Consider the following 18,946-nt stretch of genomic DNA (forward strand, 5'->3'; position numbering starts at 1 on the left):
AGCTTTCCTAATAGAGCTCTTAGTTGAAAACACTTGGCTCCCTTCTTTGAACTTCATAGCTCTTACATAAATATAGCACATACAGTACTCATCATTTTGGAGGATTGGACAGTGAACTGCATGTTATTGCTTGCCATTAACATACCCTATCTCTCATTTCTTTTTCCCCTTCACTCCCTCTATCTCTCTCCCTGTCTCTACAACTTTCCTTTCTTTCACTCCCTGTCCCTCTGTCTCTCTAATCTAGGGTCCTCCCGGTCCCCCTGGTTTACCTGGTCCTTCAGGAAAAAGAGGTTCTCGGGTGAGTAATCTGCACAAAGGTGTTGGTACAAAGGCAGTATATGGTAGGGGAGGTGGACTGTATTGATCAGAAGGGGCATTTTGACCATGTGACTGTTTGTAAAAGTTGGATACAATTAAGGAAAAGTTAAATGAGAAATAGAGTGTTTTTGTAACTACCAGATAGGTGTCTTCTTTTATCTTCATGCAGTAGAAGAACTACTTTATTTAGTGAGGTCTGTATATCGGTACCGAGAATTTTAATGGGTAAACTGCTCCTAGATAATGATAATGGAAGACAGAAAACAGAAGAAAAGACAACTGTGCACAAAAAGTGCTGTTTTGCTTAGATTCAGACCATAATAACATCTGTTGAAAGCTGGCCTCTCTACAGGGGTCATCATAGCACAGAAAGTATTGTGGTTTGATCGCAGAGTCACCACCGAGAGTTTAAGGTCAGGTTAAAGTCAGTAAGCTGGCTAATCAACAACACTAACACAGTCAGTGAAGACATATTGAAATACTGTATGACCATTGTATTGTCATCTTTTGTTGTGGCAGTCAGCAGCAAGCGCTGGCCTATGTGTTTTGCCTTTACGGTTACAATTCAGCCGCAACTGTCAAGGGAGAGGTGATGACAGACATGTTTGTGGTTAGCGCGATTAAGGTCAGGAACAAGTCTTGCTTTGTAAAGGCGCATGACAATGAGATAGTGTGCTCTTAGGATGTAGGCAACGTTTTTTTACTCGTCAGCACTTTTGGAGCATCAAGTTTGGGTGACCAAACAGTACCAGATGCAACCAGCAGAAGCATCAGAAGCATCAGCAGAAGCAGCAGCGGCAGTGGCGGCCTAGGCTGTATTTTCACTCTGATCTTGAGACTACACCATATGCAACTGCCAAGGCTGTCATGATGCAATGCTGCGATCATACCACAGGCCCTAAAGGCATCTTTAAACAGAACAAGACACATTTTACTAAATGGATGTGGTATGTGAATGGTGTATAAATAGTTCACTCTTGGTCTTTGTAGAAGCTCTACTCTGTACAGCAACATCATCAGGGCTAATTTAATGCAGGGAATGTAAATATCTACAGTGCATCAGCCTTTTTTAAAAGACAGGATGCAATCAAATTAGCGTAATTTTTTATTACTAATACTTGAACACTTGCTTCCGACAAAGACTCTCAAGTGTCCAAATAATTATCATGACAAATCATTGCTTATTAAAATGTGAAAATGTGGATAGTATATGTTTATGTGCATGAGTGGGGGTGCCTTCTGTGTATATTATATGTATGTGTCTGTGAGAGTGTGTGTAGTTGTGTGTACATAACATAAAAATGTAGCAGTGGTTCCCTTTTGCTTCCTTTCTCTTATGATCGAGGGCGGCTATAGAAGGCAGATGGACAGGAAGACAGGCTAGAAGACAGAGAGAGTAGATATAGGGTAAAACATGTCTCCTAGTCAAAGGCTTGGAAAGCACATGGCTGCCTCTAATTCATAAAGCAGAGACAGAAGGAGGCTTGGAATCATTATGTGGTGGGAAGCTGAGGGCAGTGTGCAGGGCTGTGGTTATGTCTCTGCTGTCTCAGCACAGAGCAGCAGACCTATTATACTGCCTCTAATTGTTAGTGATATCAGACTTTGAACCAGGGCACAGTATTTTGTGTGGGTGTTTGTCGTGGAAAAGTTGCTTTAGAAGTTCTTTTATTGCATGCTGTCCCCAAAGGTGTCTATTTTAAGTACTGAGGTGGTGACTGGTAACAGTCAGTCGGGTATTTTGTGAACGAGCTGCAGTGATTTTTTTTATTGCTGCATTGCCATTTTGCAATTAAGTGACCTTTTGTCACTGTTCAGGATTTCTTTGGCAATCATTTACCACAATGCAGTAAATCCTATAGAATTTGCTTTATTTTGTCAATGTTGATCAATGTGGGATTTGCAAGTCAAAAGTTAAAACTCCCTTATGACACTTTAATAGTATTTTTTACCTAAATTTCCAACAAAATTATGACTTCAAAAGCATTACATTCATTTATTTTCTATGGGCAATATGCTCTTGGGGAAACCAGGCTCTGATTACTGACATTAAAAATGAGAAAGAGAGAGATCCTTCTTCCTGGCCCTTGGCTGTAGTGCAGAGGAAGCCTGGCTTGCAAGCAGCAGGGGTACAGATGTGAAGGAATGTAGTGTATTTATGGTGTGTGTGTGTGTGTGTGTGTGTGTGTGTGTGTGTGTGTGTGTGTGTGTGTGTGTGTGTGTGTGTGTGTGTGCGTGCGCATGTGCATATCAAAGTGCACATGTAGTTGTAGGCATAATTGTGCTTGTGTGTGTCTGTGCATGTGTGGTTGTACATTCATTGCATACCTGTGATGTTCAAGGAATGAAATACCTTTGGTGCACCGAGAACAAATGTGATACAATAAACTATTTATGCTAATTATAAGTAGGGCTGGGAAATGAATCCAGAAGTTATCAAAACCAACATAATGACTTTATATTGACCTAATTTTAGTCACATGGATATGTTGGATTTATTCATTCCTTCTTACAGGCTGCCACCTACTGTACCCCTGTAATACACCTGAACAACAACAACAAAACCCTGCAGGCATAGTAACACTCAGAGTTTCCAGTGTGGGTTCATTTCATAGTAAGATGTAGTAAGTTCTACTTAGTAGTTTTAGGCGATGTAATTAACCATGTGTGTCGAGTATTACTCAGATAGACGAAGTGACTCAAATGTTGGAGAAATGCAGCTTGTGCAATCGCTGACACATGTGGTGTTGGTCAACACCACATGCTATTCAAATTTATTTATGATATTGCTTATTTTGATAGTTACAATTAATGTCAAACAGGGTTTGTTTTTCTTTGATTTTCCTGTTTTAGCAAATACCTGAATGTGTTCTTAACTACTGAATATATTAAATATTACTCTGCCATAATCCATGATTGTCTGTTCAGTACAAGAATGAATGTGCACAGGTGTGTGTAATAAGATGTAATCAGTCATAACTGAGGTAAATGCAACAATTAATCATAATATTGATTTTAGGTGATGTTGCCCAGCCCTAATTTTAAGAATATATGATAGAAAAATGTGATTCTAAAGAAACTGTAGCATTCACTAATTCTAGACCATCCATTTCAGTCCACAAGCACATCTTCATGTTATCTGTCCTTAATTCATATTGCAGCTGGCATTTGTCATATGACTCATCTTTAATACTGAGCTGTTAGCACTCGTTAACAGTACACAGTAAGCTTATCTGTGTTCTCTCTTTCTGTATGCATCTGTTTCAGGGTCCCAACGGTCCACACGGAAACCCAGGGCAGCCCGGACCACCTGGGCCCAAGGTGAGTGCCATCTCCAATAGTGGAGAGAGACATAATCAGCTTCTTGAGAGTGCCAGACAGGGCTCTGGTTAGTATCTGTTGGGGGGATGAGACAGATGAGTTTCATCAGAGCGAGCCTTAGGGAGCCTAAGACACAAGCCAAAGCCAGGGATGGTCAATGTCATACTCTACTCCCACAGTCCTTTATTCGGTAGATCAGCCTGTACCCTATATCAATGGAAGTGAACCTGCTGATCCAGTGGCAAACAGTGAAGTGCTTGATTGTGGTTTGGGCTTTCCAACAATGTTCTATTACTACTATTAATGATTAAAACACTTGATATAGAATAGTACTATATTAAATTCTACATTTAAGATATGTTTTGCGCCGATGCTGTGTCTATTGCTGACAAGGTCACGCACAAACTTTCTTTAAACATGAATGGCTAGTTAATGGTGTGACCTACTTTCTTGTAGCATGACATGTTCTAGGTCTGTGCTTGATCAAAAGGTTCGTACCAAGTCACAATAACATACACACTTGATAGCATGCTTAATCAAACTCCGGGGAATGCACACAGACAGACACGGGATCATAAGTTATTAGTTGGAAAATGTCCTTTGGGTATATTAAAATTGTTTTTCATGCATACACTGATTGATGAGGTAGGTCGGGAACTAAGACGTCTATAATTTGAAAAGAAAAAACAGATTTTAATGAGTAGTAGTTAATGCAAACCCATGCTGGAATATAACTTTGCACAGATTCTAGTTTAACTATAATGGTGAAACTCATCAGACTGTGTTATCACGAAACTGGGCAGGTGACTTTGTTATAAAATCCAAGAAAATCTGAACATTTCGCTCTTTAACCAGATGGTTGATTGTATATTATGGCAGTCTACACCCAGAGTCTTCAAAGTCATGTATTTTCATATCCCTATTATTTCCTGTCTTTAAAGTGTTGATAAATGTGATTGCACCATTGTTTATAATGGTACAATTGGTTGGGTTTAGGAGTCGTTATTGTACAGTTAAATGAGGATTTCATAGGAAGGGGTCTCTCCCCATACTGCCTGATAAAGTTTAATGTCATTGTGCAGACTGGCCTGCCAATCACGAGAGAGATGGAAGTGAGAGAGAGAGGCCAAGGTCATTACAAAAATGACACAAAATCGAAGGACATTGTATCTTAATTTAAGTCAAGTAGTTGACTCCTTTCTGATAAATGTGTCTGTTTTAATAATTTGTAATTGACAGCCATCTCCTCACTTAGATGGGCAAATAACCAGACTCTGGTTATAGGGAATACAGTATTATTGTCAGCCAACACGCACTTACTTTCTTCACCGTTTTGTGTATACAGTTTTTTTTATTTATTAGAAAGACATATATAGTCATATTGTCACATGTCTGTCTGCATGTGTTTATGTTTCTTCACTGTTTTGTATATACAGTCTTTTCATAAACTAGAAGAATATATGATCCGTGTAAATAGTGGGAATGTATTTCACATCAGCTATTAGTCAGCCAGTTATCACATACAGACAACACCTTTAAATCTCTTCCCACTGCATAATCTAAAACAATCATAACAATGAATCAGTAACTGGTTACTCATTTAATCAAATCTAACAACATACATTTTGATGACAGAAGAAAAACATGACAAAAGCAATTTCTCAAAGATTATTCATATCTATGACAATCGGGTAGCTCCACAAAGGACAGGACCTCTAGAGCCTGGCAAATTGGGAAAGTGTTAAAAGTTCTCTCCTACATATTTTGCTATTCATATTCTCCATGAATAACCATCATAGATGCAAGCAAAAAAAATTAGCTAATGCTAGCTGACAAGTTGGGACCTGTTGCTGTCACTCCTGTTGCACATGTGTTTTTAGGAGGGGATAGTGTCTGGCACAGAGTGGTGTGTGTGTAGTGAAGCAAGATAAAGACAAAATTACCTATATTTGTTGTAATCGGTGTGTCATTTTAAGTTTAATATTGACAAATCCTCGATATGTAATAATACTGAATCGTGCCTGAGCCTTGCCTGAACTTGTCAAGCCTCTCAGGGCCTGAAGGACTAGGTTTGCAGACCTCTGCCACTCTTGTTGCTTGCCCTACTAGACACTGTTGTAGTGATGCCACCAGGTCACAGATTTTTCATTTAAATCATGTATAATCACACTTACACTCTCACAAGTATCATCTGCTGTGGTTAAAGTTTTTACCAGATGGCATTAATTATAGCAGAGACTGACTGGTTTTCCCCCTGAAGAGCCAATTTCTGCTGTTTAGAGCATGTGCAAGTGGGATTAAACCAGACACTGCCAGATGTAGGCATGCGTGATAATAATGAGCCAGTGTGTTGTCACAGTGTGCCATGGAAGAATGGAGCAGACATGGGTGGTTGGTGGCCAAATGATATACCCCTTTGCCCAGATGGTTCTTACACTGGTTTTCACCACAGGGCATAATCGCGTTAGTCTCGGCTCATTAGCCATGACACTGACTATGTTTACATGCACACTAATATTCCACTATTATTCTGAATATGACAGTATTCCGAATTTGAATCAGGTCATGTAAACGGCATATTCTGTTTGGATATTCAGAATTAGGCTTTATTCCGAATGTAGCATTTTCTGATTTGGTATATAACGATATTATCCAGGTTTTAGGAGCTTTCTGTGGACATGTATATAGTGCATTCAAAATATGCGTCCCAATTGGGTTTTTTAGTGCAGTTTGTGACACATGGTCTCTTGACTGTTTACAGTCAGCTCTGTGTGTTGTAAACAAACCAACTAGCCAACTATTTTCAAGGGTGGCGTAGAGATGCATGCCCAAAAGAAAAGCCCACATTTTTGGTTGGTAGGAGAAACACACATACATTTAAACATTTCGAAAGACTTGGAAATCAGCAGATTTTTGGATATGCGCAAATATCGCAGGGCTAACCTTTTCAAGAAAGTGGCTGAACAAATGAAAGAGGGTGGCTGGGTTCGCACGGTTTAAAAAGCTTGAAAAAAATCACCATTTTGATCAGAGTATGTAAGACTGCATGTAAACAGGCATATTAGTGGCATTTTCATTTTAATAGCCATGTACACAGCTTTGTAGGAATATTGTCCTTTTCGGAATAAGGGCAAAAACCGGAATATTTTGTGCATGTAAACATAGTCACTGACTACAATATAAAGGGAAAAAATGAAATCTCTGGTAAGCTTTTCCCATCATGAGACCAGATGCAAAGGATACATTGAAACAGCTGAGCAAGGATGTGGGCAGCTCCATGCAGATGGTTGTGGTGACTGTGGTCCTGACTGGCTACCACAGAGTGCCTTTCGTTGTATCTTTTGATGTGAAACTTCTTGGTTTTAAGAGGATAGCTCCTTACTTAGAATTGTAGATAGCATTGTACTAAAGATGAGATAAATTAACGAAAATACTTCTCATGAATAATGATCTCTCAGCCTACCTCACCCTACACGCATAAAGAGAGGAATTCGTTTTCCTCCTTGATTAATCAAACAGCCCAGGGAGATAGATGGATTTGTTCTGTGTCACCTCTGACCTTGCTGGGACACTGTGTACTGTTGGCTGAAGGCCACCAATTGGTTATTATAACATTCTGGGCCACCTGCTGGCCTACGGTTCCCTCAGCTTGTACACCCACATCTCTATGTGTGCACACACAAACCCAAAATCAGTGTATTTAATACCATGGTGACCTGTTGGTGAGTCATTCTCAGACCCCCAACCCCTTTGTGGAGGTGGAATCGGGACTGAGAGACTCTTTTGTCTCAGTTTGGGAAAACATCTCCTTTTGAAATTGGTTTGGTTAACAGAGGTCCTTGATGCTGAACTTGACATGTGTTTTAAGCCCAGTCTGAAATGTTATGGCTGTTATGTGCTTGCAGGACTTAAAAGAGTCTTTCAATCTGCTTCATGCACTGCTGACTTTTTTCAAACAGAAAGGTAACCTGGTTTTATGCTGTGGTAGAATTTCTCCTTCCCACCCCCAAGCTTTTGTATGCCTCAGTGACTGTCAGTCAAAACTATGGGAATATAATCCTCAAAATCCAAGTAGGTAATACCTGTTTGGAGTAGGTATAGACAGCTATTGAGGAGTATATGTGGGTCTAAGGTGTCAAACATGGCTTAGCATCACCTAAATAAGCTGGAAGTTAAGCACCTCACACCTGAACCAACTAAGAAAATATGTTGTGAAATCTTAGATAATACGTTTCATATCCAGATGTCTGTATTACAAATCACTACTACTATCACATGTGCCACATTTTTCAACCTTCGGAGCAAATTTTGAAGTGTACAGAATGATATATTTTCTGCCACACTGGACCTGCTAACCAGTCAACAACACCTGACCATGGCATTTACAGTGTTGACAGTAACAAGTCAGATTAGGTAGGTAGTCATGTTGAAATGATGTAGTTGTCTCCTAACATTGCTGATTTGGCATTCTATAACACATCTATAGCTGCAGCAACATCTGGTGAGATGTTTTAGTTAAACTTCATTTTTAGATGTATGACAATAGAAAAGATTTTATGGCCTAAATCCACATCATTTTGGAAAGAAAAGCCCTGAGGCTTCTCGCTGTTGAAATGTGATATTGCTGTTCTGTGGAAATGCACTTAACATCAGCTCCATTCTGGCAGACTCTTGGACTTGTTCTCTGCCTTGTGGGAGCACATGTGGTCTGTGATGACACAGAAACTGAGTGAGGTCTGGATCCTCAAAGGCAATGCTACTTTGTTGTTAAGTGTTACTGTCTTGCTTTGTCACTGTGCAGGAATGAGGACCCCAAATCTATGATGATTTCTAAATCAGTGGTTTATATAAAAAGAACTGCATGTAATGCAAATTATACTAAATGATGAAGGGTCCTCTTGAAGCTGCAGTAAATGCAGTAAACTGAAATATCTGTATCTGTATAAAGGTTTGTAGATTTTAAAACAGGCTTAAAGTATCAATGAACAAAAGACAGTTATCTGGAAGCAACAGTAGATAATTTGAAGACAAAGGGTTCTCACACATACTTACAGAGTCTGGTAATCTTTGTCAGTGTGCATGGTGCTTTCCAACAATGTCTCTTACTGTTATTGCAAAACACACACCTATCTCTTGTAGGCTTGTAGGGTCATGTATGGAACAAACTGCTTCTCAGTTCCACATACAAATTTCCTCACCACATTTTGTACATAGACCCTAGAAAAATGTAGATGTTCAGTAACCTCTGTGACTTCACCTATAGATTTCTAAAGGAACATTGTGAGTTTTTTTTTATGCCTGCTGCCATCTTGTCAGTTGTTTGGAGCCACAACTGCAGAGTACCAGTAAGTGGCAAATTCTACCGCTTGCCACATAACTGCTCCTAACATCAGCTCTTGGAAAGGTTGGGGATCTTCCCAGCTTACTTCACTACAGTTGAATTGTTTTGCTGCCATTAGAGGAACTGCATCTCAAAGTGTCTCCACGTTGTCTGCTACACAAAGCCACAGTGGTTGCTGCTTGGAAATAGCCGTAATACTGTAGAAAGCATGTAGTGTTCAATTTTAAAGCTATGATATGTAACTATTCCGCATTAAAATGTCTAAAAATGACCGGACCTATGTTATATGTTTTGTTGAGTTGTGTACTTACATTATCCCAAATGTTTCCAACAGTTTTCAAACCCAGAGAAATCTGTAATTTTAGTCAAGGTAACGGTCCATTTCATTTGGTCGCCTGTCAATGGCATCATACCCCCTATACAACTGAGTGTACGCACACACATGCATTGGCGTTGTGGTTGTCTGCCACAATGGCATCCACCAAAAATTATATGCATATAAGATAATACATTGGTGTCGTGGTTGTCATAAACTGATTTTTAAGCCACATTTTTACAATAAACTTTTTCTGGTTGTGTTTAACTATATGTTTTAACCGTATGAAGGACTTTTGTTATTGGATGTCTGGATCTTAAGTTATCAGAGAAACAAGCTGAGAAAATGTTAGCAGCAGCTCGCTAGCAGCCCCTCCCGGAAATCTTGTGCCCATCAAACAGCGTTGGAGAAACACTGATTTTTTTTTACGTGAAACTGCTTTATTCGGTGTTTTTACCTGTTTCAATCACCGGGTCTGTTTGTTCTGAGTGGAGGAGACCTCTGCAGATAATTCTGCTCCTGGTAAAAACATCCTTAACGATGTCAACTGAAGTAATCCTAACCCGGAGAAGCTGGCTGTTTAACAATGAAGACAACTCCCATGATCCCACGCTACTTCACAGCAACATCAAACTCCATCTTGTGTTACCAATTGATTGATTGATTGATTGATTGAGAGACCCCTACCGGCAAAAATTAAATATTGTGCATTTGAATTCAAAACATGTATTTTCACTTCTCAGTCATCTCATCATGTTTTGGTATTCAAAAACACTATTGGTGAAAGCTTTGTAATGACACCATATGGATATACTGTATACTATATATATAAATCATGTTGTCACTATCAAATGAACATTGTGACATTAGTGTAACAAATGAGACTAATATCAGGAGGATTATCTCCCAGCTTCTGTGCTACTTTGTAATGTTTTGAAAACCACTTGGCTAGGATTTTTGAAAGATTTTCCTTACTTAATGGTATAAAGGGATCGGTTTTGCAACAGGAAGTGATGGGTTTATGAGAAAAGCAGTCCAAATTTTTGAGAAAGAAAGAAAATAAACTGAAATGGAAATGTCATTAGATGTAGCCAAGGTTTTATTTATCCTGCTCATGTAAAGAAATTCCATGACTCTATCCAGAAAGTAAAAAAAATAAAAAATAAAAAAAGTATTGAAAGTTAAGTAGGAAAAAAAAACAAACTTTTGTTGTCAGTGACTGATACAGTTGAAATAAATTTGGGTTGCTGAAGATGTCCTTACCCTTTGACCCTCTCTAACCTAGGGTTCAAAAGGGGACCCTGGACTGTCTCCAGGTCAGGCTCCATCAGGAGACAAGGTAAGGAATCCACCACAGGGATCTATGTCAGGCTCCCTGTCTCTCTGTTCTCCTTTCAGTCTTTTGTTTTTTTTCCTCTTATGTTCCCACCTGCCTGTCTCAAAGCCTTTACTCCCCTTGGTCAGTGATACTTCTCTTGAGACACTTTAGCTGAGTTGGATTCACATCCAGTCTTCACAACATCAGTCTATCACCTGACAAAGTCTATGCTCACTCACAGCTTTTCTCTCTGTCCTTCATTGTATTTATTGATGAATTGGGACAAATATTGTGAAAATGATGAATAATTGTTGGTTTCAATCATACAGTATAATAGGTTATATGAAGCAATAATGATTATTTAACAAATATGCCTTTAAAGGTTATTAACAACTGGACTATTGATGATTTGTGTAAAATGGAAGATGTATTTATGTTATCTCATAATGGGTTATCTGTATAAATTTGTGGTAGATGAATGAGGTTAAATATTACTCTTTCTCAGCCTGTTTCATTTATTCAACCACTATTTCTAAAAACCCCTTTTTTGCATCTCTGACTCACTCTGTTATCATTGATTTCACAACAGCTGGTCTGTTTCTCCATCCTTGTCTCTTTCATGTCAAACATCATCACAATAATGATTTTGCTGAGAAGTCCTGCGAAATGTCTTGAACTAATTAAGCTCCAAAAGTGTCTTTCTTCTTTCAAGTTTTAATGCTCTGCACACTCACAGAAATCCCCTAAGAAGGACTGTTGTGGGAAAGTGTAATATCGTCCTCCAGATCATTCTGGTATACCCAGATTAACTTTAAATTTAACTTAAAACTAAACAAACATTATGTGTCCACTATATGTATCCGACTGCATCCCGATGTAATCCTCACATATTATTGTAGACCTCTCGTCACTCTTCATAGTGAGTCTTTCATTTTTATTTCATTTTTGTTTTTAAACATTGCATCTTTATCCCTCTATTGGCATGTTTGTCTGTATTAATATGCTCTCTCTAATCTCCACTTACCTTCTCAACTCACATGTCTGATCTTTCAGAGGAGATAAATATCGCAGCATATGGTTTTGTTTTGAAGCAGTTTAGTTAAGACCTCTTTAATATAAATAGATGGTAGACACAGTCTGAAGCACAAAGTCGCCTTTGAACTGTCAATCTAAATCATCTGTGAAAAATCAGCTACTTTTTCCTGCTCGTGATAAACATTAAAATATTTTACAGTGATGCTAAAGGATGAATGTAGGAGACCTGAAACAATAAGATGAATTTCCTTTTTATAACATGCTGCTCTTAAGTGTACAATTATTGTTATATTTTTTATTGTTATAATGCCTTTTTAAAACTTTTGCAGTGAGATCAACAATTTTTTAATAAAATATATCTGGCCTTTGATGGTGCTGTGAATTACTCTCTCTTTTATTTGTTCCAACAGGGTGACAGAGGTCCACCAGGTCTGCCTGGTCTGGATGGATTTCCAGGACTGCCGGTACGATTCAGTTTGTTAAATTGCTTGTGTAAAATTGCTTAAACCAGCAGTGGATGCTGAAGATCTTTAAATTCTCAAACACAAGTTAGAAATTGGTTTAAATGTATGCTTACATGCAAACACATACAGTGCCAGTCAAAAGTTTGGACACACTTTCTCATTCAAGTGAATATTTGTGTGTAATCACCACACACACACACACACACACACACACACACACACACACACACACACACACACACACACACACACACACACGCTGTATCAGTGTTCCCACTGTATTCTCCCCCAAGTGTTAACCACAGACATGAGCTGAGGCCTCAACAGGCCCTTAATGTGGTCAGTATTAGGTTACTCAGAGACGGCCCACAGCCCACCCTGCTCTCTGCCTGTCTCCCAGTCACAGTCTCTATTTTGATAGAGAAAAATATATATGTCTGCTTTTCTTGCTAATTCTCCTTTCTTACTTAATCTATCTACCTCAGATTGTGTCCTCTCTCATATCTCTGTCTCTTTGTATATCTGTGTTGCTGCCCCTCTCTCTCAGTCAGACCTTCAGAGCTGGATGGGATGTGTTGCTATGTTGCTTAAACCTGATAGACTTTATGGTCAAAGTTAAAGGTCATCCAAAAGAGGAAAGGCACCCTGCCCAGGGTCAAGGGGTCAATGACATGCACAATATACCATGCCTTCTCAGGTCAGCAATTGTCATGCCAAAGGAAGAAGGATTTCATGGGCATTGCTCAAGGACATTTTCCCAGTGTCCACCAACTTGCACGTATTCACACACACATTTGTACCCTGTATAACCGTTAACTCCGGTTACTATTAACGCTCTAATCCAGAGCAATTTATTGCACATGATTTCAATGTCTTGTGCTAAAAGGCACATGGCTGTTGCTGGAACTAAACTTGTGGCCTTTTGAAGCAGAGCAGACTCTGTATCTGCTATATTACGTCGCCCTGCCACCTAGATGGCCATGTCTACACAGTTGTCCCAGTTGTCCAGGTAGCTTCTTATTGAAGCTTTGAGTCTGGTCTCCACATAGCTGGCCTTCACCTTGCCTCCCAGGAGGCCATCCCTGTGTTTGCAGTAGCTGAACTTAATATACCAGGACATTAACGGTGCCCCGTCAAGTATTTTCAGAGGAAATGACTGACTCAGGGCCTATGCTCTTTACCCCCAAGTGGGCCTTTTATTGAGTGTGAAGGTTCATGTGTCACAACCTAGGAAAGCACATTACAGAATCTATGGCACAGTTCAAAAAGGTCTCTCACTGCCCCAAAAAGATACTGACCCGGCCCTGACCTTGTGCTTTAGAGCTGTAAACATCTGTTGTTGATAATCACATCCAAGGGAAAAATAGAGAAGAAAAGCTCTGATTACCGAATAATAAATCCTGTTTAGTTTACAAAGAAGTGCTTATTTAACTAAATGTGGGATTTGGCTGTAGTACAAAATTGACTGTGGATTAGAATGCGTTGACTTCTCCTCAAAGATCGCTTTTTCATAGACTTTTGTGTACATTTTACAAAAAGCATTAATGTTTTAAATGTGTTAGAGTTCCTTTTTTTTTTTAAACCTCACCCATGCTGTACTCTGCAAAAGAGTCAGGACCCGAAATGGGTCACGGACTGGTAGCCAGAAACACTACATGACAAATTGAATAATGTGGCTTTAATGAGTCATTTTCTCTGTAATAGGGATAACCTAGATCCTGCAGCATCTTGTTGTTATTACCTAATAATGTTCTAAGTTTTAAAAATAGAAGCAAGATTATTGAAACCCCTAAGCCTGGGATATAGCCGACTGCTTTTTATTTGAATATTTGGCTTTATGTATTTTATTGTTTTAAGGTCAGTTGTGTCCCCACTGGTGGGTAAAAACACACATGTCACATACTGTATTATGACTACCTGCTAGCCCCAAAATGACATCACAGGCCATTAACAAGACCCTGGACCTTAAGAGTGGTACCAAACTGCTGGCTGCAGGAAAGAGGATCCAAGATATTCCTAGATCCATGAACATCCTTCAGGTGTCTCATTTTGGGATGGATGCACACAAATAAAATATAGTGCTTGATTGAGATGTGCAGTGAGGACAACAAACTCTGCAGTTGCTCCCTCAAATGATTCACTAGCAGTCCTAGTGAAGCATTTTTTGTTGTTTGATTGTTTTTCCTTGTGTTTTATTCCATATTTAAGGGCCCTAAAGGTTATCCAGGGCCAATGGGACTGCCAGGAGAACAAGTAAGTAATGATGTGTGTGTGTGTGTGTGTGAGCAAGAGAGAGAGTATGCAAGTATTATTTTTCCAGAGCTCAGCAATTTTCATAAGTACTGATGGGATGTGTGTGTCAAACAACAAAAGCATCAAACTCAAGGATTGGGAGACACAATCTGTGATACAGTAATTGTGCTGATGCCAGTTCACTACATTCATACATACACAAACAGGCTTAGTCAATACACATATGCTTACACACGCAAAACACACAGCTGTGTCTGTGTGCATTGTCAGCCAGTTACATCAGTTCCTTTTATCCTTCATGTATCCCCCTCTCCTCAATGGAAAAACTCAGTCAAAATGTCTTAACTTAATCAAAATGCTAACAATTTACGAGCTCCATTACACAGGCTCTCTACACATGTCCACACCAGACTGCTCTGAGCATAGAGAAGGAAGGAAACCATTAATTTCTCCTGGGATTGTTACTTTAATGTCAGTTACACTCTGTTCCTAAAAATGATAGCGTCGTAGAGATCCTGTGCCATTGCGCCTTTTTGCTGTTAAGGTACATTGTCATTTGATTTAAAGGAGTTTGTCCTCAGTGTTTTAACCTGTTACAAGACGCCATTTTTCTTTGTAATGGCACAGCTTTCCAGGTACCCTTTTACAAACCAGAATATCATTTCCATTCCAAACCATTAAAACAATCCCTAGAAGCCGATTTTAAGGGCCTGTCGTAACTAAGTAATAACGGGTCATTGGCACAGTTTAGATAAGAAAAAATAATTTAAAAAATGTTTTTGGTTTTATGATGGAAAATCAAAATTGAAGCACAAGGCAATGAAAGCATTGACCTTACAACAATATAAAACTCTCACAGATTTATTATGGTGCTGTCAGACAATAATGATGAATATCAACAGAAATTGTTGTTTTAAATGCAGATTAGCTGAATTTTTCAAGTATAATGTGTCATTTTAACAGTGGGCTGAAATAACAGCAGAGTGAGCCAATGTTGGAGAGGTGGGTTGGAGGGGTGCAGAAAGTTACAGTTAATAGACAGGGTTGTCTTAGTGGAGGTTGTCTGGAATGAACAGTGCTTGTTTTATTCCTCAGTTGGCAATGCGGGTAGAGGTTTGTGTTTCTCCTCTTTCACTTTATCCATCCATCTAATCTCCCTATTCACTGTTCATTCTTTCTCTCCCTCTCTCTCTCTCTCTCTCTCTCTCTCTCTCTCTCTCTCCCTCTCTCTTACTGTTTGTCTCTGTCTCTGCTGCAGGGCATACCAGGACCTCCTGGGGAAGCGGGGGCTGCAGGTTACCCTGGCAGGCAGGTGCAGTGAAAAATACAAAAATACGCTTCCAGTTCTTCCATCGATCCTCTTAGATTCTTCATTGCTCTACTGAGAACTCCACAGAGAATACACAGCAATAAAAAAAGATAACTGCATAATACACACTGCTGTCTGCTTCCCTATACATGTTTCCTACCCATTTTGGAATCAGGCAGTAAACAGTTACTATTTGTACTATATTGAAAATACACCATGACATTGAAATTGTAATGAAATGAAGACATTTATGAAATTGGTTTCTTGATGTTTATTCATGTGTGCAGTCTGTGGATGGGATTTTTTGGGGGGATTTTTAGACCATGTGCTCTGCGTGCACACAGTGTGGCCAAGGATATATAAAGTTGCAACTTGAAGTATAAAAAACACATGTTTTCATTTAGCTGTCTGTCACTCAAGTCCACTGTACTTCTCTTTATCAGGCATTTCAGAGTCTGATGTGTTTAGGTTTGCCTCACCATGTGAAATCACTGAGCTTGCGTGTACTGTACAATGGGTCCTCCTCACCAGAGTCTTTCCTTTGTTGCAGGGCTCAGCTGGGCCAGAAGGTAACCCAGGGCCTAAAGGTGTCCGTGTAAGTACAAGTAGCTCTCTGCTCTCTTTCTGCCCTCTTTCCTTAAGCAGTGCTGAATACTTCATTTCCTGAAAGGATTAGGACAGTGTCAGCCCCTCAGCCTTGCTCCAGAGAGACTGCCCAGAATTTGAGTTTGTATTTCTGACGTACTACCTGATATAGAGCTGCAGACTGCTTGTGGGGGCTGGTCCAGCCTCTGGGTTATCTCTATAAAGGCAGACTGGTTCTTCTTACATATTTGTTTCACAAACCTAGAGAATACATGTAGAACGTATAAACAAACCCTCATGATGGTATGATGATGATCGTTTTAACACCCTGGATATGAGGATGTTAAAATGCTACTTGTTGGCTAAGTTAATTCTTGTGAATCAATCATATCACTATTTTATGATCACAAGGTTTGTAAGCAGAGTTTATGCTAAAATGGATTTATTCAATTTTTAGTTGAATAGAAATATTGTGGTAAGATTGCTCTAATGAAATATCACACTGCTGTAAAGTTATATCATAACGTTCAGATAATATTGTGATATGAACATATTGCTGATTTCCAGGGTTTCATTGGGCCTCCTGGTGTTGCTGGGCCACCAGGGCTGGAGGGGGAGAAAGTGAGTGATATTTTTTCTGTTTATATTAAGTGCACATTATGTCAAGATCTTTATAATTACGATTCATGTCTTTTTGGAGACATTTTTCATTCCCATTACTTCACAGAACCCCCCCATACCCACTTTCCATTTGTTTTCTCCTCTTTTGTCTTATACTTTTGTCTATACTAATATATTCAGACCAAATCAGGCATTGTGGTACACTTCTGCAGGGTTGTTCAGAGGTGTGGGGCATCTTCCTAGTAATGTCTGTGTCCTCCCTCATGGCAGGGTTGTACAGCTCTGATCAATCTGATCTCCGGCTGTGATTGGCCACCGCTGCATGACGTTGGGTTGTGTTTCTCCAAAAGCTGATTCTGGTTCAACTTTCTCACCGTAGGCTGCTTCGGCATCCCTGCGGCCCCCCACAGACTAAATGCGCTACCCCTTTTTAAATTCCACATCGCCTGATTTGGTGTAAATTCAGCCTTTCAGCAATTGGCAGCAGCTATTTCAAACTTTCATTTATGTCTTCAAAATTATAAGGTTTCAGGAAAAAATGTGGGGACAGTTTTTATTTTCCATTTATGCCATGCCTGAATGATGTCCGTCATTCCTTCTTTCTTGTGAGATTCCAGTCTCAAGGAACTCCTGGTTTTGATGGCTCTGTTATAGCTTGCTACACACCAGCTTGGTTTATGCCAAGCAAACTTTTAATTTAATGTGCTGAAACGATTTTTGAATCCTGGCTTACAAGAAGCCAGAGGCCACAAGAGGTTAGGTATCTTTCTGCACAGTTTCATGGTATTATCTTACCAGCTAATATTAGAGGAGAAGGTTTTCCTACATTATAATAATATAGATTAGCAGATCAGAATAGGAGAAATGTGCCTTCTCACTCTTCTGTGAAAATCTCTTAATTTTAGGCCAGTGGCTAAAACATGTTGTTATACCAAATCCCTGTGAGCAGCATGGTTTCATGCCCCAGATTTAAATGATTTATATACTTGTTTTTCTTTTCTAGGGCATTCCTGGTCCCGTTGGAAAACCTGGCCCCAAAGGAAGACATGTAATAATTAATCAATTTTGATTTCTGCATTGTTCATAATTACTTCCAAACACAAAAATATAAACCTCTGTCATCTGTCAATAGCTAGTGGGAGGGGGGGGGGGGGGGGGTGGGGGGGATGGTTCTGGTGTGATTGTCTGTGTTATTTCATCTGGAAAATCAAGGGGATTGTAAAAACTGAAATATTATCCATCTCATATTGTGTAAAGTATCTTAAAATAGCAGTACTTCACATCCACAAACACCCCAGGCATATCTTAAGGAGATTCATCTGTATGCAGCATCTGTTCTGAATGTGTTAAAGCAGCAGGATGCTAAGGGCCCATGGTTAAACAGTGCAGAGAGAAAAGAAAAATACAAAAAAAACAAGTCCTTTAGTGGATTTAACACCATTCAAGATGTGGCAAATCAAATTGGAAGTGTTTGATGGCATGTATTTTGGAATTGGTTCTGCAAAGCCAAGTTTGTTCTAGGGTGGCATTGACAAAAAATACAGTTAGATTAAGTTGGAGACAGATGGAATGTGTAGGTTGGGCCCTCACTCTGTGAAAAATTAATGTTTTAAAAACAAGCCTTAGCTTCTCTGTGTTGAAGTTGCCAAGCGGGCAAGCAGCCCAGTGTCTGTTTTTTCTGGAACATTGAATCCTGTCTGGCTAACTGGATCAAAGTCTGTGGCCAGTCCACAGGCTCACCAATATACTGGCTAATCTTGCTTCATTAAATAAGCATTATTTTCACACCATGTCAATACAAATTTGATCTTGATCAATGTGTAGGTTAACAGCTATATATATAAGTAAAGGTTGGATGCTTTTCATGACAGAAAATTAATAAAGTAAAATATCAAAAAAGGGAGAAATTCAAAGCAAAATTTATGACTGGTTGGAAATTCTTTCACCTGTGTAGAGGTGCAATATACTGCAAATTTAGAGTATAATTACAGTGGTTGCCCTGACCATTAATTTGGTTTATTCTGTACACACATCTATTGTCTGTCTGTCCATCCTGGAAGAG

At 39.3% G+C, this 18,946-nt stretch overlaps 1 protein-coding gene across 1 annotated transcript in view; it reads left to right on the plus strand.

The window, feature by feature from the left end:
* Nucleotides 1-18,946, plus strand: part of LOC137187469 (collagen alpha-1(XXIV) chain) — a 99,411-nt gene that overhangs the window by 24,884 nt on the left and 55,581 nt on the right. The window contains exons 4-12 of the mRNA XM_067596367.1: nucleotides 248-301; nucleotides 3,589-3,642; nucleotides 10,585-10,638; nucleotides 12,063-12,116; nucleotides 14,325-14,369; nucleotides 15,628-15,681; nucleotides 16,229-16,273; nucleotides 16,831-16,884; nucleotides 17,888-17,932. Of these exons, the coding sequence (XP_067452468.1) occupies nucleotides 248-301; nucleotides 3,589-3,642; nucleotides 10,585-10,638; nucleotides 12,063-12,116; nucleotides 14,325-14,369; nucleotides 15,628-15,681; nucleotides 16,229-16,273; nucleotides 16,831-16,884; nucleotides 17,888-17,932 (459 nt within the window). The remainder of the gene's footprint in view (nucleotides 1-247; nucleotides 302-3,588; nucleotides 3,643-10,584; nucleotides 10,639-12,062; nucleotides 12,117-14,324; nucleotides 14,370-15,627; nucleotides 15,682-16,228; nucleotides 16,274-16,830; nucleotides 16,885-17,887; nucleotides 17,933-18,946) is intronic.

This window comes from Thunnus thynnus, chromosome 8 (genome assembly GCF_963924715.1).
Source record: "Thunnus thynnus chromosome 8, fThuThy2.1, whole genome shotgun sequence".
In the NCBI taxonomy this organism is placed as follows: Eukaryota; Metazoa; Chordata; class Actinopteri; order Scombriformes; family Scombridae; genus Thunnus; species Thunnus thynnus.